The 23630-nt window shown below is 39.7% G+C and overlaps 1 protein-coding gene across 1 annotated transcript in view; it reads right to left on the bottom strand.

Moving 5' to 3' along the window:
* Positions 1-4212: 4212 nt before the first annotated feature.
* The window catches only part of ATP6V0D2 (ATPase H+ transporting V0 subunit d2), a gene marked incomplete at both ends in the record, with an annotated part of 47092 nt that continues 27674 nt past the window's right edge, over positions 4213-23630 (bottom strand). Inside the window, 6 exons of the mRNA XM_079722436.1 lie at positions 4213-4374; positions 5976-6053; positions 7256-7432; positions 13500-13577; positions 15049-15128; positions 16334-16512. Of these exons, the coding sequence (XP_079578562.1) occupies positions 4213-4374; positions 5976-6053; positions 7256-7432; positions 13500-13577; positions 15049-15128; positions 16334-16512 (754 nt within the window). The remainder of the gene's footprint in view (positions 4375-5975; positions 6054-7255; positions 7433-13499; positions 13578-15048; positions 15129-16333; positions 16513-23630) is intronic.

The raw sequence follows: 23630 nt of genomic DNA, 5'->3' as shown, positions 1-23630 counted from the left end.
TGCTGCCAAATCTTATTGGAAAACAAGATGCCACGTTGTCACCTGGAGTTGCTTGTTCATATCTGGCCCTGAGGATGTTATTTCTGTCTCTGAATGGCATAGAGGTAGTCCCTCCAGGCCAGAGTCAAGACTCATTTGTAGGTGATATGTGCAGAAAACCACACCTGCCCTGACCACCTGCAAAGATGGCTGGAGAGTGGATGACTTAGGCAGGCCTTAGAAAGGACTTCAGAGAGGCCACAAAACCCTGTAGGACACATTCAATGGATGACTGCTGAGCACCATTGTTCCATTTGTACTACTGCATGAAAGTATCCCAAACTCAGTGGTTCAAAACAACTCTTTTATCAAGCTCACGGGTTCCATGGGTCAGTAATTTAGGAAGGACTTGTCTAGATAGTTCTCACCTGGGATTTCTCATGCAGTTGTGGTCAGGTATTTGGCTTGGGCTTTAGTATCTGAAGGATTGACTGGGCCAGACATGGCTGCTAGTTGATACTATTGGTTGGTGCTCTCCTGGGACTGTCATATTTGTCTATACCTGGCCTCTCCATGTGGCTTGAGTGCCTAAACTTGGCCTCTCTATGTGGCTTGGCTTCCTCACAGAATGGGAGGCTCAGGGAAGCTGGACTACTTACGCTCTAGCTCAGGACTCCAAAATCCAGTAAGCAAAGGAAACTGCATTGCCTTGTAAGTCATACAGCACTGCTTTTCTGGATTTTGTTGATCATGAGTTAAGTCACTAAGGCCAGTTCACATTCAAGGAGGGACAAAGACCTCATCTCTTGGTCTCAATGATAGCCCTCTCTATGGATTGGGAGCCTAGTTCTTGCTACCGGAAATGGAGACCTAATACTTTCTTATTTCTTTATTTAGTTATTTATTTTAAAAACTTATTTCCAACTTTGTCAAGAAGAGAGCCACAATGGCTGGAATGTTAACAACATTCCCAGGGTTATCAGAAGTCTCCATAGAGCTACTGATATACTTTTACAGCTTGTCAATGATCCTAGTCTTTAAATGACATTTTGTGGGTCTGGTCAGAGTGATAATTCTCTGGGGACAATTCCTTTCTAATATATTGATTGACACTAGTTTCAGTGTACATCTTCTTAACGTATCTCTTTTCTTTCCAAAGAGAATTCCAACTTGACCAGAGGGATTTCAATTAGTGATCAAGCTGGTGGTGGAAGCAGAAAATTGCAGCACAGAGTGACTGAGGAGAAAGCGGGAGGAGGGTGGAAAAGTAATTGATGGGAGGCCAGATAGAATAATGAAGATGTAAAAGAGGAAAAACAGGATGGGAAATTGCTCAGGGCAGGTGGTTTGGCCTTTATGATAGTTTCTGCATCCTATTTTCATATTTATAAAGCTTATAGATTTTGTGACTATGCAGCAATCCAAAATGTCATCAAAACTCCTAACATCAGCTCTTGTGAGACATAAGGGATGAAATCACTAAGAATGATAAGGTCTGATAATGTCACATATATTCCTCAGCAATTCTATTCCCCACATATTAGTATTAATGCCTCCATTTGTGAGAGGGGAGAGAAAATGACTCAAAATGACTGAAATGAATCAAACAATAAGGAGAATTTTGTCTGCTGCTGAAACTAAGACAAAACAGGGTGAAACTGCAATCGTATCCTTCTCATATAGCTACATCTTACCTGTGAGATCTGACATTGACAGCATTTTTCAAGTGGTAGGCTAAAAGTTACTAATGAAACCCCTCAAATCTGATCATCACCAAGTCTTTCTTCACCCTACAAAGATTTATTTCCCTTTCTCAATGTCTTATTACATTGCTGCCATGCCAATGGTTAACTCAACTCCTCCACTATCCAGCAAGTTAGCCTTAGTCCAGACTCACCCAGATTCAAAATGGTCATTTCCATTTACTTTCAGCATTCCTAAAACATTGCAACAAATAAAAGGACGGCATTTTTTTTTTTTTCTCTCAGATATTCGCCAAATATCCTGAGAACAGCAATTGCTAATTTTGAATCCCTTAGCACCGCAAATTCTGACTGTAAAACTTTCTTAGAGATTTAATGGGTTCCTGCCCACGGAGAGACTGCTAAAGTACTTTTGAACCTTTGAGAATGACGCTAAAGGGAGCTGGATGAAGGGGTGGGGGGGGTGGGGGGCGTGGCCAGAAATCTGCACCAGCGCACAGGCAGGATTGGCTGCAGACTGAGAGCAATTTTGGGTATAGAATTCACTGGAATACAATGTTCCAAGACCAACTGCAGCAAATTATACGGGTGGAAATATGACAGATTGATGAAATACTGCTGGGAGGAGGGTGGGAAAGGGATGGTAAGGAGCCTCAGGTTCGATCACTTAGAAAAAGAAATACATTTTTGTCTCATTGTTTTCTATGTTGCTTTATGTACCTGATTTGTTGGCCTCGTTTTCTAGCATATGTAATGCTTTTCAAATGTCCATATTCTCCAGTGTGGACCAGTTGCCTGAGGTAAGACAGAGAAGTCAGATCCCAGCAACACTTAAAAGCTGTAAGTTCAAGGCAAGTTCTTCAAATTGCAGAGCATGTATCCCCTTCTCTAATAGGGGCACATTCTACAGTACTTGGCTCATGAGGTTATAGGAAATTCGTCTGTATTCACACAATGGTTAGACTTGGTGGCTAGGGAAAGGGTTTGGGGGATTGGCGGCTTCATTGCTTATATGGAGGGAACAAGAGAAGTATCATCAGCCTGTGGCCTTGTGGCACATGAAGGGCCCCCACGCATGTCATGCAGAGGTGGGTTGGAAGGGCTTAGTCTGAGAATCAACTTTCTCTAAGCTGCCTCTTTCCTATCAGCATCTTTGCTCTCAACCCTTAAAGAAGCTCAGAATTTTACCCCCATCCTCACCCACCCCCACTGTAGACACCATGGGTGAAAATGTAAAATGTAGATGTCTCCTGGCATCCAGGCCTCAGAGTGGAAGACAGCAGCTGCATGCAGGGGCAGGGACAAGTCAGGGACGATGCTTTCCAGACCAGAGGCCGTACATGGGAAGCAGGCTTCCCGGGTCCAGCTGATGGGTCTGCACTGGAGCCCTGCGCCAGCTGCGGCCCCCCTGCCATCAGAACTGGGGTGTGGCCTAGGCTTCTCGCACAGCTGGGAGGCTAGGCACTTGGCTTTCTTTCTGGCGGTATGAGCCGCTGTTTTTCCTTATGCTTAAACATTCCTATCACTAAAATTATGAAAGTGTTCTACAAAAAAATTTCTGAACTTTTGCAGAAAAATTGATTTACTTCTTGGTCTTTGTGCCTAATTCTAGTTACCAGTATATGTATATTCTCTGTAAATATTCTCACTTGAAGAACTTTCAAATATGTATATATGTTTAATTTTTAAACTATAGCAAATACAGATTTTTCTATTTAGGAATTTTTTATTTTTGAAGAAAGCACTAGAGCAGTGTTTGTCACTTTTTCTTTTTCTGGGTAGTTCTCTGCACCAGTTTTACTGAAGTTTTATAGAGAATCCATATCCTGTAAACCAAACCTGTGATTTATGCTTCTGACTGAATAGAATACAACTAATGGAGTTACTTTCTTCTCAGGCCAAGTATGAAGAAACTGCAAGAAAGAGAGGTATACCTTTTATTTAAAGAAAGTTGTGAGAAAATTAGCTATTAAGTGGTAGCCTTAATAACAAATTTAACACTACCCGCATCTATGGAATATGATTTGGAATTATGTAGCTTTCCCAAGCCTACCAGATCAAAGTGTATTAGAAAAAAATATGGTATTTTCCACCATATGTGGTCCATGTTGGCTATGTACAGCTCTGAATTTTTGTGGACCTAGGGAAGGGATGGACAGTTAAAAAATAAAGCAGACACTCAGTATTTGGGCCTGTGGAGAATCATGGGAAAGCAAAATACTTTTAATAGATTTGATTTTTAAAAGAACAAAAATAAGAATAGGAAAAGTACCATAGGGTTAATTAAAATTAATGTCTAAGGCAAGGTGAAGAATGAGACATAAATGTGGAAGCAAGATTTAAGGCTTCCGGAAGAAAAAGAAATGCTTTGTTTCAGGGTTGGCTTGCTACATTGCCAGTCGGTCTGCAATTCATGAAGTGAAGTGTGGCTTAGTTTTGTGTGATCTAGATAATATAACACAACTCCTATTTCCCTCAGTAACTTCCTCTTAACATTTATGATTTGCTGCATTTCAGGCCCCTCACTGGGTTACAAGATTGGAATGTAACTGTTAATTTTAGTTCGATGTCTTTGTGAAATGCATTCAGCTATCCACACGACATTTCTCATTTCTTGTTCCTTCAGCTTGGTATACGCATAAAACACACCATAGTGGAATTGCCTGTTGAATGCCAGCACATTCATCTGTACCTGGGGAAGGAAAAAAAACATGGACCATCAACTCTTCTGGAACATACTACTTTAATGAAATAATATTAAGCTACAGACTGGTTTGTGCTTGTGTAGTGCTTATCTGTATTTAAACAGACAATTTCTAAATTGTGTCAAAGAAAGGAAAGCAGTAGGAAATTCAGCAAGTCTAAAGGGAGAGTGTCACTCTGCAGAGAAAGGCAGACAGCAGTAGTTTAAAAAGTAAGTTTGTAAAATCATAAGACAAGCTCCAAATCTCAGCAGCACTGCTAGCACCAAGATTCCTAGGAGGACTTTGGAGTGTGTGTGTGTGTGTGTGTGTGTGTGTGTGTGTGTAAATTTGTAGTGATATTTATTTGGCTTCTAGCTAGTAGGCTGTTCTCATTTAGATAAAATATTTTTCCTTGGCCACAATTTTTAAAATTTTAAGGTGGTTTTTAGGCTATTGAACTCCCTTTCAGGGTAATGTCACAGGCCTCTGGAATTTGGACCAGGTGATATTATGAGTTTCCTTAGGATGCTCTGCAGCAACTTAACATACAGTTGAATAGTGTTTTTCTGCAGAAGGCAGATCAGTAAAAGAAGATTTTCAAAAAACATTTTTTTAACTGGGGTACAGTCTGAAATGGAACAATTCCTTTATTCTTTTCCATTTAGAAAAAAGGAGAAGAGGTACTGAAAACCTCAAGCAAAGCAGTCAGGAAGGGGAGGCCCCCTGCTCTTAGAAACCAGCAAACATTTTTCCTGCCAAGGGCGGCTCCTTTAACAGCTGTCTTTGCAGCAGAAGGGCAATAGTGTGGAATTTTAAAACATCCCTAATATATGGGAATACTTGCATTGTTTTTACTTCTTTCTAGAGAATCGTTGGAAAATGTCTACAGTAGGACTTACAGGAAGACCCCATACTGCTTTCTCAAGCCAGTTTAATCCTAAAGTGTGGGTGAATTTCAGGGTTCTCTGTTAGTTCCAATCAGACTGAGATGGAAGGACCAATGGTTTTAGGGAAATGAATAAAGTACACTAGAAAAAAGTCTCCAGATTTGGGGGACTTTACCTGGCTACACTTCCCCAAAGTCCTCTTGTTGGCACACTTCAGTAGCTCAGGAATTGGCTATAAATGGATCAAGTATTCTTCTGCCTTTTCAGGGAAAGAGGATAATCTAGACGGGATGGATTTCCATGCAAATAATTCCTAAGTGTTCTAATTGTGCGTAGGAGTGATAAATCCTTCTTGAAAAAGGGATGGATTCGAGTGGGATGCACTTAACAGGGTATGCCCCCTGGGGACAGTCAATATGTGATCATGAGAACATCCTAGCTTTGTTTCTCTAGATAATTACAGAATGGCTACATTACTTCCAGAGCTTTGCTATGTGCACATCTGTCTGGATATGACAATCCCACAAGAAGCCATCATATGTGAACCACAGTGCCTTGACTCTCCAAGGCAGAGATACTAATACCCATTCAAACTATGAATGTACATAATCAATTGGTCTGATCAACTGTAAAAAGAAAATCCAAGTAAAAAAAAGAAATACTAAGACCCAGAGTATGAGAAAAAGAGGTATAAGCTAGCAGCATTTCCATTTACATCATACCTCACGCTCATAAAACACATCCTCCAATGTCTTTCCCCCACTGCCATCACCTACAGCCTCAAACAGAGGCTTGTATACCTGAAAAACAAAGACAAGAAATTGTTTTTTTAACAAATTTTCATTTTTTATAAATATAAGAACTATATTTTCCAGAAATATAGAAACTGTGCACCCATCTTAGAAAATCTATCCAGAAGGCATGGACTTTTTTTGTAGGATCTTTGGCTTCTTGAGGAAATACCAAAAAATCCAAACAATGAGAGTACAGATGGCATTCCATCCTATTGGCTTGTTCAGGCCGACAAGGCAAGAGGCAAAAGCAGTTCTACTTTCAGTGTACACTGAGCTGATTTCCACATTTGATTCTTAGGGCTAGTTAGACACATTATAGAGGCTAAAGGAGTCCTTGTGGCTTAATCAGTATGGCTTCATGGGTTCTTTGAGATGACAACTGATTAAATTTCATTATGGAATTTCAAGTGAGGAAGGGGTGGAAATTGGGGAGAAATGCAAATTTTAATATTATGCTAAAGAACCTCTTGCAGTGACACAAGAGATGTCACAAAGGTTCACGCATTGTCTGCTGGCTTATCTTTCCTGGAGGGTTTCAGAAATCCATAGGCAAAGATAAGAGGGGTGTCATTCCAGTTCTGGAAAAGCTACCTGGAGGGTCTGTATGTTACTGTCTGCAGGTCAGAAGGAACGGTACCAGGGCATGAGGTTATAACCTTGAGCTGAGAAGCTTCAGGCTCTCTAAGAGCAATTGGGTGCTGGAGTGAGAGAGGACATAGCAGCCCTCTTTCCTTTCCCGAATCCTGGCCACTGAGCAAAGGGAGTGGTATGAACAGTATGTCCATATTTTCTCCTGTCCTTCAAGTAGACAGTCTGTACCTAACACTGTTTGCCCAATGGGCACTTGAAAAGATGGCTGGGTCAGGCTCTTTTACATAACTCTGGCATGAGCTCACATTTCCAGAACACTGCACCAGTCCTTTGGGGAACTTGCTTTATCAAGCACTTCAAAAAGAAAAGGGCTCAAATGACTGTTCCTTGGAGATTTAAACAAGTACTTGCTTGGCAGGAACCTTAAAACACCAATAGCTTGGGTTAGAAATTCAGCGTATTTCTTTGGGAGAGACGTTACAGCAAGAGATACTGCTTTCTATTGCACAAACATTATAAATGTTTTAGATAAGAAGTGTAAATGTAATGTGCGGACTTCTAAAGTACACGTGATGAAATCACACAAGACATTTCGGGAACCTGGGATAAACACATACTCCATAATGGTCCGCTACACTCTTCATTTGCTCGAAGTCCTCTGCTTGGGCCAGCAGGCGCAGTCCCTCGGGATAGAGCTTGCCACAGGTCGGGTAGAGGGTCTCGCGGTCCTCTTTGCTCAACTCGGTGCCAAAGGAGTTAAGAGTGATGATAAAAGCACGTCTGTCTGCCTCAAACTGAATTTGCAAGACATAAAATCAGTGAAATTGAACCATCTACTAAACGCTCTAGACAAATTCATTTCCAAAATGATTTGCTTTCCTTTCCTGATCTATGTCTAATTATAATACAGACATGTGTTATTAATGTTCCCGTAGTCTCTTCATGTAACGGAGTAAATCTGCTTGCCAAAGAAGGATCACACAGCAGTGACAACAGCCCAGGAGCCCAGGACCTCCCACTAAACTTCAGTTCCCAGACTCTCCGTTATTAGTTACTCATGTGTCTCTCTCACGTAGGCCACTAGAGTCTCAAATGTGTCTTCCATAATAATTGGAATAACACCTACTTGCTGGGGTCGATTCAGAGATAGAACAAGGTAATGTAAATAGAAGGACTTAGCAGAGTGTTTAGCACAAAATGTGCATGTCATGCATGTTAAACATCCCTTTCTGATTGTTGATGTCAGTAGGATTTTTTACATAATGAAACTGTGCTACTTAAAATTCGTGTGTACTTTCCTGGGTTTGTTTTTCTTCTTTAAAGTTCTAGGTTAGATATCAATAAATTTAAGTCTGTAGCTAAGGATTACAGGGCTTGGGATAAGTGATCTTCCTCTCAGGGTCTCAGTTTCCTTATTTGTAAATGGTGGGGTTTGGCTACACGATCTCTCAAGTGGGTCACATGTACTCCCGGCCTGTCTTCTCTGTGTTGAGTACCACTAGGCAGCCGAGCTCCCAGCCGGTCAGGCCTCTCTGTCTTATCTAACCACGGAGTCCTTCTTGAAATTGCCTTCTCTTCCTTTGGACTCCTCTTAGTTTTCCTCCTACCTACCCTGACCATTTGATCTCAGTCTGTCCGCCATGGGCACCTCCTCTGCCCACCATGGGAGTTTGCCATGATGTCCTTGGGCTAAGAAAGCCTTCTCCATCCACCCAAAGCAACCTGCACTTACCACGTTATTTAAAAATCTGTGCATGTGTCTTTCACCCCACCACCCTCTAAAATCTGAGAGATCATGTCTCTCTTGTTGATTGTTCTTTTTTTTTTTTTTTTTGCGGTACGCGGGCCTCTCACTGTTGTGGCCTCTCCCGTTGCGGAGCACAGGCTCCGGACGCGCAGGCTCAGCGGCCATGGCTCACGGGCCCAGCCGCTCCGCGGCATGTGGGATCTTCCCAGACCGGGGCACGAACCCGTGTCCCCTGCACCGGCAGGCGGACTCAACCACTGCGCCACCAGGGAAGCCCCCAATTGTTCATTTTTGAATATCCAGTGCCTGACACAGGAAGATCTTAACTGTTTACTAAATCCAGTGGAATGGTGCACTGTTCTACTATGGTTCTACTATTTAAAAAATTCTCTAATATTCTCTACAATGTTGCTATCCAAGGTGTGTTTCAAGGATTAGTAGCTTTGACATCACCTGGAAGCTCGTTAGAAGTTCAGAATCTTAGACCGTAGTCCAGACCTAGTAAACCAGAATCCGCATTTTAACAAGATTCCGAGCTTATTCATATGCACACGAAAGTTGAAATGAATTGCTCTACAATACTATTTTTGACTAATTAATAACAAATCCAGACTTGCAACAGATTTTACTGGAACTCTTTTGTTAGAACAGGTGTTTCCTATCAGCACAGTGAGAGTTGGTTCCTTCTGATCTTTTTGATTGCCCTCATGGAAATTATGGGTGCGCCAGAAGCAAGGAGTGGGCTTATTCGAAAAGGCAGCTGCCTCTGGCTACTGAATATAACCAGTCCTGTCAGTAATCTCAGACTTTCCAGGGATAAAAGAAGAAATGCAAGAGGGAGATTTCATGGCAATAAAGAAAAACCTTGAAATAACAAATAGGGCAGGAGGAGCAACAATGGAGTTAATTGTCCCAGATGATCTTCAACGTCCTTTCTAGTTCTAGAATGTTAGAATAATAAGGAGAGAAATAGGGCCAGGTAGGCAGAACTGCAGGCATGCAAGGCAGAGGAGGAAGCTGCATGGTGTAGAGCATTACATTTTGGAAGAATGGCCATAGCTCAAACCCTGGGGAAGCAGCTGGAGAGGCAGGATGGACAGGTAGCTGGGGAGAGAATAGGAGAGGCTTCACAAGCCATGCCAAGAAGAGAGGACTTTGACTGATGCGGCTGGTTATCTGAACACACCACACACTTTCCAACTTCTTGTCCTGGTTAATACTTGTTCCCTTTGCCTACAGAGCACATACTCCATCCCATAACTCTCCAGGTTGAAATCCTACCTGCATTTGAGGGTTCCATCAAATGCAATCTTTTTCATAAGAAGTCCTTCTCTTTCCTCTCTAATTGGATATGATTTCCTTTGCCTCTTTATTATACTTTAATTTCCCTTTTATTATAACTGTCTATCTACTTTACTACTTCTAGCCTAGAGGCTGTGTGTGTGTGTGTGTGTGTGTGTGAATGTGTATTTTCTTAGTGAAAAGAACTATAATTTTTGAATTGTAAAGGAGCTATTCTATCTTTGACCATCCCTAAGCAGACAGTTTGCTATGACATCTGATTATGGAGGAGAGTAGATGGGGTGGTACTAGTTTCCTGTAAGCCCTGTATCATTTGCAGAGGGCAACCAGCCTGTGTGGTACAGTGTACGTCGAATGTCTTTCCTTTCACTCTACCCTTCAAACACTCATGCATTTTAAAACCATAACTTATTTTTTGTTGTTGTTGCAAAAGATAACCATGCAGTGTTGATGTATTCAAAACCATTATCCGTTGCTCATGATGGAGTTGGGCTTATCGAGTCAAAAATTCTGGCCAGTTCCTTACAGGAGGAAGGGTCTCCCTGGTGGGAGCAGTGGATAGAGGGGTCAATGGCAGTGGAAGAGAGTGAAGTGAACTGGGACCAAACCCAGCCTTATTAGCATGTGCACTGACTGAGGGAGATGAAACAAACATATTCTGTGCTTATTTTTCACTGCTTCGTTAACCTTACAGACTGTCAGAAGAGCAGGAATAAGAGGCAAACACTATAATGCAGCACATTTGTCTGGAACACAAGTCAATTTCTTTTTTTAAGTATGAAGCTACAGTCTTGTGATTAGGTCACATTTTAACCTGCAAGCCTAGGTTAATGCCTTCTTCCATTGTATTCAGTCTTTTAAAGTCTCCTGTCAAATGAGATCAAATGAGAATATGGAAGAACTTCAGAAACTCTAAGTGCTCTATACTTGCACAAATAAAAAGGGAAGTAATTACATGATCTGGTATATTTATATAAAACTGACAAGCCTCTTCCAATCACATCATTAGAAATGTTATAACTGCATAAACATACATAACTGATATTTTAATATAAACGTACAAATATAGTTAAATGGATTTTTATTTTTAACACAGCTTGAAAAAAATCTAATCTAATAAGGTAGTATCATGGGTATAGGAAAGGGACAAAGAGAACACAGGGTATATAGTATTTTGACCAAATCTTCCTGGTGATAAGTATTCTGCTAATACTGTGCTACCCTTTTTACATTTACAAAGACATAATTCTTATTTACTTCTGATTTTTGTAGCACGTGCAGTATGATCTTGCTTAAGAATTGGCACAAAAGAGCAGTTTTTATACAAAAGAACTGTGCAGGTGAATTTGATGTAGACGTAATTTAATGTAGATAAACAAATAAGAACTGGAGCCAGACTACCTGTATTCAAATCCTGACACTACCACTTACTAGCTGTTTGACATCAGGCAACTTACTAGCTTTCTCTGTGCCTCAGTTGTCCCTTCTGAAAATGAGGTACTAAACTACCCGTCTCATTGTGCTATTTTGAAGTCCAAGTGAACTTGTGTATATAAAGCACTTAGGATAGTATCTGGTATATAATAAGTGTTAAATATTAATAGTGCCATTGTATACCTCTGTAAGGTTATTATTATTTTTTCTTTTTTTTTATTGAATGAAAGATTCTTTAAATACTAAGTGCTTTACAATTTTGAAGTTTCACATTTCATATAATCCCAGAATAACCTTTTCTTCCCCCTTCCCCCTGCCCTCCTCCCTCTCCCCACTGGTAACCACTAGTTTGTTCTCTATATCTGTGAGTCTGCTTTTTGTTTGTTCATTTGTTTTATTCACTGGTTTGTTCTATTTTTTAGATTCCACATGTAAGTGATATCACACAATATTTGTCTTTCTCTGTCTTATTTCACTTAGCATAATGTCCTCTAATTCCATCCATGTTGCTGCAAATGGCAAAATTTCATCCTTTTTATGGCCAAGTAGTATTCCATCGTATATGTGTACCACATCTTCTTTACCCATTCATCTGTTGATGAACACTTAGGTTGCTTCCATACCTTGGCAATTGGAAGTAATACTGCTATGCACATTAGGGTGCATGTATCTTTTCAAATTAGTATTTTTGTTTCTTTTGGCTATATACCCAGTAGTGGAATTGCTGGGTTATATGGTAGTTCTATTTTCAGTTTTTTGAGAAACCTCCATAATATTTTCCACAGTGGCTGCACCAATTTACATTCCCAACAACAGTGTATCAGGGTTGCCTTTTCTCCACATCCTTGCCAACAATTGTTATTTGTATTCCTTTTGGTGTTAGCCATTCTGACAGGTGTGAAGGTTATTAATTTTAACATTAATCTTTTCCTACATATTTTGTAGGTATAAAGTACATGAACCATTTCTAAACCACAGGAATTATGCCATGTAGAAACTACATTTTTGAGCCAGAGATAATGTGGCTTTTTATAGTGTGGCTAGTAGTTAAATTTATGAAAAGAAAGGGAGGAGCTTCATAGAGTCACTAGGCTGCTTGTGTTATGTTATCAGCATGTCTGGAAGAGACAAACTCACTTTCTGACAATTAGCATGCCATGAAAAAAATGTTATTTATCCATGCCCACTGTCTGTATAATATAGATAAAGACAAAACATATTTTTTGGAGTTCTCCAAGAAGTTCTGACTTCAAGGACTGCTTTGACCTTAAAGTTTTAACAGTATCTTTAACTGTAAAATGTTAATAATTAGGTATTTGAGGGGAGCTAATTTTATCAAATGCAATTTCAGAACGTTTGGTTGAAATATATGCAGATGAGGTTATTTCAGGTTTTTTTCTCTTCTTACCCAAAGGGTAGTTCTTATCAGGCTTTTCTTGAAATCAGAAGTCACCGAACAGCTTAAATATCTACCCACCAGTGTAGAAGCCACTGTAACAGATAATCTAATGGTTAAAGATACGCTTTAGATAAAACTTTGTTTCACAGGGCAAAGCAAGAGCTTTTTAAGCCCAGAATGGTTTGTTTGGTTTTTTTGGTTTTGTTTTTAAGATGCAAGTGAAATAGGAAGCCAGCAAGAGAGATCTATGTCAAATACTCAGTGCAAACTATGCCCAAAATTCCCCTCAGACCATTCTGATCTCTGGCCTGAGTGCCTCCTGCATATGCAGATTGACATTGCAAGCAAGAGGGCCTGTGGGCACAGATGAAATCTGTGATGATAAAGAGGAATTAAAGAGAATATAACATCAATTAGAGAGGTTGGAACCAATGGTGGCATCTGACACACTGTGAGGTTTAAGTGGGCATGCAAACTGTGAATCACTACCCATAGAATCTTCTTGCCAAGAGCGGGGATGCTCAATGGTTGTTTGGGGCAACCTTTATTTTAGGATTTAAATAAGGAACCATGGCCACAGTAGACTTTGTTGCCAAGTTGTGGGGGTCCACAGCTGCCCAATTTTGGGAGGGAAGTTGGTGATTATTAAAAGAGTACCTATAGTGCACCAATTGTCCAAAGCATACTAAATTTTTAACTAATTATAATCTACTTTCTTCATACTACATCAAAGTGAATCATGATCAAACTTCTATCAAAAGCATTCTTTTCTAATTCCAAAGTAACTCTTCTATGTAGAAAACTAAGAAAATACCTCTTTTAACTGAAGACATCAAATGATATATGTATAATAAAATATACTGCTATTTTATTTCTAAATAAAAGAACTTCTAAGATTTAAAAAAATTGGTAGGATTATATAAATAAAAAGTGTATAAATACATTATTTGACATAAAAAATTCAAGGACTCTCTCTTACCTCAAGAATGGGACACATAATTTCTGCTGTGACATCACCATGATTCTTACAGAATTTATAGAATGCCTCGATGTAAGACTTAAAAAGAAGAAAGATCATAAGGCAAGAAAATGAATATATTTTCCTTTTGGAAATTTCTAGATCAGCTTTTCATGGGTTATTAAACTTTTTAATGGAAATTGAATTACTTCTCCCCTAGGGAGATATTTTATAATAAATTTGGTGTAAACTTTCAACTTGAGGCACATTGCACAGCCTAAAAAAGGAACTCCATAAAAGAACAAAATTGTACTTATCATAGCTTATAATTACTCAACAAGCACTTTTTTGCATGCCTCTTGGATTATTTCACACTGTTAATTCTTGCTATTCTAACAAGAGTGCCAAACTTTCTTATGAGCTCTGCAAATAAGTCTAGATTTGGTCCTATGTTGATATTTAATGTCTCCTAGTGCTCAGGAGACACATTTGGGATGGCATTGAGCATGGAAGATACTCTGGAAAGGCAGAGTCTAGGCTGTAGAGGTAGCCTGTGTTTGAATCCCAAATCTGTTACTTACTAGCTAACTGACTTCTGCCAAGTACATTTACCTCTCCATGCTTCAGTTTTCTCATGTGAGGAATGGGGATGGCACATAGTTTTGCTGGATGGATTAAGTGATTAATGCCTATACATGATTAACAGTGCCTTCTGTTAGCTATATCTCAGGGATGCTTCCTCTAAGCCCATAAGTCTTTATATAAAAAGGAAAACTGCTGCAATGCAATGCTTTTGAGAGGCCCACATGTTTCAGCATGAGAAGCTAGATATACAGCACGGCAATGTATACATATATATATATATATATATATATATATATATATATATATATATTCACTCAGGTACTCTGTAAGAGTGTCCAAAGATGCTGTAGTGGTGTGAGTGAAAATGGTTATATTTTGCTCAGCCCTTATCACACAGACTGACTCAAATGGCGGCAGCATAGTCCAGATAGACAGCTGGGCAGATTATACAAAGTGGTGCCTATGATGTTGTGTCCACAGATGGTCATCTTGGTATGCTGCACACAGTCAGTAGATTAAAATTGTGTGGACAGATTAACTGTGAAATTCAGGGACTCTGTTAACAGGATTGCGGACAGAGATGGACACTATATAACACAAGGTTCACTATGTACGCTGGTTCTTTTGAAATGGATTCATATGGCTCACCACACTCATCTATCCACCCACCCATCATCCATCCATCCATCCATCCATCCATCCATCCATCCATCCATCCAATTGACACCTTTTATGTTCCAGGCACCATGTAAAGAGTTAAGGATACAGAGAAGCATGGGATCCTCTCAAGGATCTTGTTGGCTGGAAGAAGTTGACATACATGTATTTAACTCGAAGACAGGCCAGGACTAAAAGAGCTTTGTCCCCAGTATGCCTAGCTTCCTAATTCAGCAGCTGGCTAACAGGCAAGTAACATTTAATAAACAACTCTGGCTATGATATATTATGTAATAAAGAAGAACATAATATTTGGGGAAACAGTTACCTTGTACAGTTTATTGCGCAGTATTTCAATATTCAGTTCGTCTAGAGTATTTTCAGACATACAGTCTTGAAAGAACGGAGCTGAAAGCAGAAATTATTGTACAAAATAAATTAATCAAAACATGATTATAAACTGTAGAAAATGTCTCCTGAATGCACCACCCTCTGCCCACCCCTAACTAGGACACTGTGGAGTGGCAATCCACAGACTCAGTGAGGCTAACAGTGATGGTGACAAGAAGGGTGATTACTTAGGAAACATTTGCTCTGTGCAAGCTGTCACTAAACACTGGATATGCTTGAACTTATGTAATCCTCCCAACCTGGAACTACTCACTTTATGGTTTACTTTTTGAAGCCCCCCACAACACCCACCTTTAGATAACAGCAATATTTACCATTTGCAACCTTACTATGTGCCAAGCATTGAGTTGTATTAAAACCATCTTAGTTTTCAAAACTCTGTTATAGTAAGATATTATTGTTTTTAAAATGAGGAAACTGGAGTGAAATGAATTGTTCCAAGTCACCTGGTTGGTGGTGGGCAGAACCTGTCATGATTAGGGATATCTGCTTTCAGACTTACCCTCTTTCTGCCATGCTATGCTCCATTAGCACTGGACACTTAATAATGATGTAATTTTTTTTCTTTTTGAAATTTGTTGTAAACAGCAACTATTTTGATGAATGATCAACAGTGAATAACTAAAATCCAGGTTTCCTGACAATAACTGTATAAAATTATCCCATTAGTATTTTAAATGCTTCAACTGTTGTCAGTGCCAAATTATAATGAAATTATTACTTATTTAATCATTGCTCCAAGTCATTAGACAGACATTCCTGAGCATCTCAGAAAAATGGCATTCTTAAATTTCCTAAAACAAAATGTGTCCTATATGCAGCCTTATTAAGACAGAAATTTAAAATGAAAAGATAAGGAAATAAACATATAAAACCCATCTATAAAATTAATTTTTTGGAAAATTACAAGTTCTATCATTTATTTGCTATGGTCAGGAACAAAGTACAGGGGTTTGGAGGTTGGGAGATGAGCCCTAGCTCCTTCTCAGCTACAAATGGTTTGCATGTGATCTGGTGTACTTCATTGTCTTGATCTGAAAAATGAGGGAGCTGGACCAGATGATTCTTTAATGTACATTTCACTTCTAGGAATCTGTATAGTATGACACTATATTCATGGAGGAAATTGTGAATTGAAAGTGCATTTTCTAATACTGTGATAACATACACAAGCAGCTGTGCAATTATTTATGCATTCATACCTAATGGTGTTTCAACCAGAATGGCATTAAAGAGATCAGAAGGTGTCTCTGCAATGTTGACTGCTTCCATTTCTGTGAAACGGCCCAATGGGTGGCACTTTACCAGAATTTCTTTCACAGATTTTTTTTGCAATGCACCGTTCATCAGTAGAATCACATTGTCTATCATGTAACTGCACCTGGTGTAGAAGAGGGCTCAATCGTTAGGAAAACAGTTGCATGAGAATAAGAAGCATCCCTCAGGTAAAAAACAAAAAACAAAAACAACACCCCACCCCCCCCATTTCAGTTCAGGCACACACGCTTTCATTAAGGAAATATATATCTCCTTTTATTTTAAACTCTGGGTTTTGAGAGATGTAGGTGAGGTAAAATATCTGACTCTCAGAGGGTACCATAGTTTGAAAAACCATGTTCACAGTTATAATACCTGACTGGTGGGACCACACAGAAGATGACCCTTACACAGTAATTGCCAAATGCGGTGGGTGGGGCAGAGAGTAGTGAGGGTGTTAAATTGTTTGGTTTCTCGTAATGGACTATGGGCTTAATTAAAAAATTGAGAAACAGAGACTTAAAGGGTTTCATTCTACTTCAAAAACTGACTATTTAAATCTTTGATGAAGCCCATCGTTGAGTATTCAAAGTTTTAAATATTTAAAAATAAAAAAAAATTATTAATTTTAATATTAAAATGTTTTACATATTAAAAATTAAAATATTCTGGTTATTTTCCTCCTATGAGAGCAGATAGTCAACTTTCTAGCCTTTTCCCCTCCCAGAACCCCAAGAGCCCATAGGTTCACACTTTACGTGATTTCTCTATTCAATATAAGCTCTATCCAGGATATTCCATGCAATGAGGTCAAGAAGTAAGAGAGACATAGCTGCTTCCTTCACAGAAAATACAGTTTAAGGGAGGCACTGGTACATTGCAATGCAGCATACAGGCTACATAAAGGAGATTACAGGGTGGTGTGGGGATTCAGAGCTGGGCACTAAACCAGTCTGGGATCAGACTTCCCAGGGAGTGACATTCAGGCTGCAACATGCAGAATGAGTAGGAGTTGTCCAGACAAAAGCGGTGGCTGGGAAAGAGTGCTTCCAGGCAGAAGGGAGAGCATGTGAAAACCCCAGAGACAAGAAGACCAGGAACAAGGATGTTCTTTTGCCTGCTGAGCACTGGAGGTGGGGCCCAGGCTGAACGTGCAGGGTCCTGAAAGACAAGATGAGGAATTTGGATTGAGGGCAATGGGAGATGCTGAATACTTCAAGGACAGGGGGAATTATGATCTATGTAGATAGAATATGCATTAAAACAGGATAAGAGGTAAGCCAACACTTATATAGTAAAGTGCTTTACAAAAGTTATTTTATTTAATCATGATAATTACACTGTGATGATGATAGGTACTATTATTACCTCCGTTTGACAGATGAGGAACTGGAGGCCCAGACAGGTAAAAATCTCACCCATAACGACACAGCTAACAAATGAAGAGGGCTGAGAATCAAACTCAGACAGTCTGCTTCTGAAACTTTTCTCTTAACGCTCAGATTATGCTGTGTTTAGTTGTCAAGGATGACACATAGGTTTCTAGGTTTAACAGTTGGAAGCTGGAGCCATTTATTGAGATGAGAGCACTGGAGGAAGAACGGGTTGTAGTGGGAGCTGATGTTTTGGACCGAATGATTTTAGATGCCCAGGAGGAGATGCCAAATAGGCCTCGGACATCTAAGTCCTGAAGAGACAGCTGTGGACCAGAGACATTTAGGGAGCATGGGCAGGGGGTGCTAGTTTAAAGGTGGAAGCAGATGTCTTGGGAATGCATGAGACCACATTCTAGAGTGTATGTCAAGAGTTCTGTCCTGAGAACTCTGGGGAACCCCAACATTTAAGGACTTTGATAGAACCTGAGAAAGAATAACCAGATGGTAGGAAGAAAACCAGGGAAGAGAATTCTAGGAAGAAGAGGTTAAAGGCCACAGGAAAGTCAAGGTAGACATTGAAGCAAGGTGTTCTCAGGATGCAGCCACTAAGAGGTCATCTGGCACCACAAAACATGTTCAGTGGAGTTTGCTTGTGGAAGAGAAAGGGGAGAAGCCAGAAACCTGACCACTGTGTGTTTAAAACGAGTGGGAAGTATAGAGGGTTTTGGTTTGTTTAATTGTTTTGTTTTTTAAAAGAGTTTAAACTATAAAGCAGGGGAAGGCAACTGTATGGAGACCCGGGGGCCAGAGGAGCTTTGGACTTTCAGTTTTGGTGGTTTTTTTTTTGTTTTTTTTTTGTTGTTTTTTAAGGTGGGAGAGAATAGAACACATTTAAGAGCTGAGGGGAAAGAGGCGGCCAAGAGGCTGAGGTGGCGGTTCAGAAGATGGGATGGACAGCCAAGCGATGAGACAAGTGGGACTCAACCACTGCACAGTTTAGGCTTGAAAAGAACACCTTTCACTGGATGAAAATGAACCTGGCCACTTAGAAGCCCTGTCACTGGAGTCTGGCTGCAAGGGTTACTGACTTCCTGTGCAAGAATGCATTTCCAGCAGGATAAGAATCTCCTGCATTGCAATTGAGCTTCTGCAATGTACCCCAATAGAATTTTTACCTAAAGAAGTTTAGAAGAAGGCAATTATCCCTTTATAAAAAGCACATGACTATAAAGTTTCTTCACTCCCCCAAACAGCAGTACCAAATTTGGACATTATGGAATTTTAGAACCCTTTTCATCTCTTGAAAATGGTGTTAAAATGGAAGTGCTTATTTAACTGTCCCGTTATGACTCAAAAGCTATTACCCAAGAGGGGAATTGCCAGCACTTACTAATCCTTAGCAGACTCCAGATGTTTAATTGTTCCCCCACAGCACCCCTGTAATGTAACAGCATATGAGCCGCCAACATTCTCAATGTGCAGAGGACTATGAGACCAACGCTGACGGGGGCAACCAAAGTCAATGCTGTGAGGATTTAGCCCACACGTAACACTCAAGCCTATGCCTGTACAGTGTGTGTGGGGATGTGCACATGTGTATGTGTGCACATGTGTGTCTGGAGTGTTTTTTTTTTTAAAGGTAATAGAGAGGCTAGGCCCTCTATTGCAAAGAGCAAGGGCTATGGAGATTGAATTGTTTTATTTCAACTCATTTAAGTGGCCTTGTTTCTAAGATGGGACAACAGTAGCAGTTCTCATAGTTTTGTTCAGAAAATGAAATGAGACTCAGGATTTGGCCCATGGCAGGGGAGAAGGGTATCTCTCCTGTCCCTCCCTCATCTCTGTCACATAGGCACCAGGTATATAATTATTATTGGCTGTTTGGGATGGCGGGGGGATAATGTGCCCAGAAGATAGCTTGCTCTTTCCAGAGTATAATTTTGATAGACCTCTAGGGCCCTGCCTCCAATGGTTAGGAAGGAAATCTCTACTGGTGTTGCTTGAGTAATGTTTGAGTTTAAAGACATCTGGGTGCTCACCTAGCTCAAACTCCTCATGTTTTAAATAACTGCGCTTATTAGTAGCAACAGAGCCAAAACTAGTGCCCACTCTGTTGGGTTAATTTTTCTCCCACTCATGGTCTAGACAAACATCTTCACTTCTAGCCCCTTGTAAATATTCTCTTCTGTAACTTTGATATTGGCACCTGTGAAAATCATGAAGTCACCTGGAATTGTAAGAGTAAATGACTCTATTTCAAAATTTTTAGGTTGTAAAAATAATAATTTTTAAAAATGCCAACACTTCTTGAGGTTGTTGCTATGTGCCAGGCATTACATGCATTACACTACATTACATTACATACATGCAATACATCATATGCATTACATGCATGTTCCCATTCAAGCCTCCCCACAAGTCAGTGCTCTAAAGACCATTATTACCACCACTTTACACATAAGAAATTGAGGCTTTGAGGGGTTCCATGACTCATCCAAGGTCACACTGCTGGAAAGAGGCAGGGCTGGAACCCCACAGCCAAAGCCCCAGCTCCATGTTGGATTCAGATAAAGCAGCTCCAGCCAGAAGATATTTTAACATTTCCTTTTGGAGTTAGCACTAACCTTTTTCCTTTTGCTCCCAAACTTATTTAAGGATCTTGAAGCTAACTAAATTACATTTCTTATATGATAACTACCGCATTCTGGGCTAATATAACAGTTGCTAAACGGTCAGATAATGTAGAGCCATAATTTGGTGAGTTAGAGGAACTGTTCTATGGATAAAAATTTTAAGTACTTAAGTGTCATTAGCAACAGCTGAGAAATGACTGTCATTCCCTGAGCACTTTGGCATGACATAGTTAGACAAAGAGAGAGAGAGGTCTTCTGAGAACACAGGTGACGTTAAGTGCAGAAGAAAGGTGTCAGGTCCCTTCTGAAGACACAGCTACAAAGATAGTGGGCACAGGTAAAAGCCAGAGGACTTTATAAATCCTTTTAGGATTCTCTCGTCAGATTTTGGGCTGAGCATATACCTGCACTATTTGACCCTCCCCAAACCATATTAATATTCAAGGTATAAAAAAAGGAAAACATTCATCAATACAGTGACATGAGGGAAACAGATTTCAATAAATTTCTAGAAGATCTCAAACAAATAGAATCTTATTGATGGATTAGAGCAAAAGAAGTCACTAATCAGAGTGTACACATGATAAAGCAGTGCAGAACTGGGAAATTATCAAGAAAAGTGTCAAGCTTGGATTGGCTCAGGAACAGAGATAAGGACTGGGTTAAATGCAAGGGGTCAGGGCAATTAACTACAATGACTTTCTAGGGAAGTGACCTCCCAGGTGGGGTAAGGCAGCAAGCTTGAAGAGCGTTGCCCTGGAACAACTTAAAACAATTGTTGAAGCTATGCACTAACTCATTTAAGTTGATATATAAAAACTTTTATTATAAGTTTAAATACTGCAAAAAATATATCTGGTATATTGTGAATGTCAGTATTTAAAATGAACCTGTTAAATCAGTCAAATTAAATTATCCAATGAAATATCTGAATACCCACTTGCTAAGGACAGATTTTTGTCCCCCTAAACTTCATGTTGAAGCCCTAACCCCCATTGTGATGGTATATGGAGATGGGGCCTTTCGGGCTATTAATTAGGTTTAAGTGAGGCCATGAGCGTGGGGCCTACATGATGGAATTAGTGTCCTTATAGGAATAGACACCAGAGAGCTTGCTCTCTCTCCCTCTGCTACTTGAGGACATAATGAGAAGGCAGGTGTCTACAGGTGAGGAAAAGAGCCTTCCCCGGGGAACCAAATTGGATGACGCCCTGATTTTGGACTTCCATGCCTCCAAAACTGTAAGAAATCAATTCCTGTTTTTCAAGCCACCCAGTCTATACCATTTTGTTACAGAAACCCGAGCACACTAAGACACTACCACTATTCAATTATAAATACATAAACAGAAGGAAATTATGTTGTTCCTTATTATTTTTTTCTGGAAATGTTATTTCTATTCCAATTCTCTGATGAAATTTTACCCTAATATGGCATTTATGTCTTTATGTTGAAAGTCTTTTATGGCTCTCTATAACTCTATGTACATATATTTGAATATTAATTTTTCACTTCCTGTGATCACAGGCTTCAAATGTTAGAAGAAATTTTATGAGTTATTATTACGATTACTACTATGTGGGCACAACAGCATGGTATAAATTTTTAAAGCTTTTTATCTTGAAATAATTAGATTGACAGGAAGTTGCAAAAATAATACAGAGAGGTCCTATGTACTCCTCACCCAGTTTCCACCAGGGGTTACATCTATATAGCTGTAGTGAAACATGAGAATTAGACAAGTGACATTGGTACTCTGTGTGTGTGTAGTTCTGTGTTAGTTTATCCCATGTGCCTATTTGTGTAACCACCGCCACAGTCAAGGTAAAGAACTACTGTATCATCCAAAGATCTCCAATGTGCTACCCCTTCACAGTCACACCCTTCTCTTCCCACCCACCATCTCCTAACCTCTGGCAAATACTAAACTGTTCTTTCTGTAACTTTGCCATTTTGTGAATAATATTTAACAGGAATTGTATATTATGTGACATTTTGAGACTGGCTGTTTTAATTCAGCTTAACTCCCTTGAGACACATGTAATACATACAAGTTGTTGCATGTAAATAATTTGTCCCTTTATTGGTGAATAGTATTCCACAGTATGTGTATACTTGTTTGTTTAACCACTCACCTATTTAAGGCATTTGGTTTTGGGGTTTTTTCCCCTAGTTTTTGGCTATTATAAATAAAAACTGTTATGGAAACTTGTGTCAGTTTTTACATGGAAATAAATTTTAATTTATCTGGGATAAATGCCTAGAAGTGCAATTTGAGTTGCATGGTAAGGGTATGTTTAGTTTTTTAAGAAACTGCCAAACTGTTTTCCAGAGTGGCTGTACAAATTTTAGTGAAGTGTATAAACCTTACCTCTTTTAAAGTCTCCTTACCTTCCCTATTTTTAATAGAATTGTCTTAAATACTTCCTCTGCATACAGAAAGGACCACATCAGACAAGTATTAATTTTTGCTTCAACTGTCAAATATAATTTACAAAATCAAGAGGAGAAAGTCTATTGTATTTACCCATATTTTCCTACTTTTTTGTTGTTCTTTTCCTGTTGTTTCAGACTCCTTCTTTTATCATTTCTTTTCTGTTTCAAGGACTTTTTCTGTTTCAAGAACTTTTTCTGTTTCAAGAACATTATTTTAGCGTAGGTCTATGGGCCACAAATTCTTAGTTTTCATTCATTTGAGACTGTTTTGAGTTGCCCTTCATTCTTGAAAGATATCTTCATTGTATATAGAATTCGGAGTGGACATCTCTTTCCTTTTAGCATTAAAAAAATGTTACACTGGGCTTCCCTGGTGGCGCAGTGGTTGAGAGTCCGCCTGCTGATGCAGGGGACATGGGTTCGTGCCCCGGTCCGGGAAGATCCCACATGCCGCGGAGCGGCTGCGCCCGTGAGCCATGGCTGCTGAGCCTGCACGTCCGGAGCCTGTGCTCCACAACGGGAGAGGCCACAACAGTGAGAGGCCCGCGTACCACAAAAAAAAAAGTTACACACTTTCCTTCTGAATGCCATGGTTCCTAATGAGAAATCCCCCATTGTTCACATTGCTTTTCCCCCACAAGTGTCACAGCTTTCAGGCATTTTTGTCTTTGTCTTTCGGAAGTTTGACTATGATGTCTCTTGGCTTGGGTTTCATTGGGTTGTTCTTGTTTGGGGTTCACTCAGCTTCTTGAATCAGTAGGTTTGTGTTTTGCCAAATTTGGCAAAAATTTAATTAC

The sequence above is a fragment of the Hyperoodon ampullatus genome, assembly GCF_949752795.1.
Source record: "Hyperoodon ampullatus genome assembly, chromosome: 17".
Classification (NCBI taxonomy): Eukaryota; Metazoa; Chordata; class Mammalia; order Artiodactyla; family Ziphiidae; genus Hyperoodon; species Hyperoodon ampullatus.
This window is presented reverse-complemented; position numbering and strand designations above follow the sequence as displayed.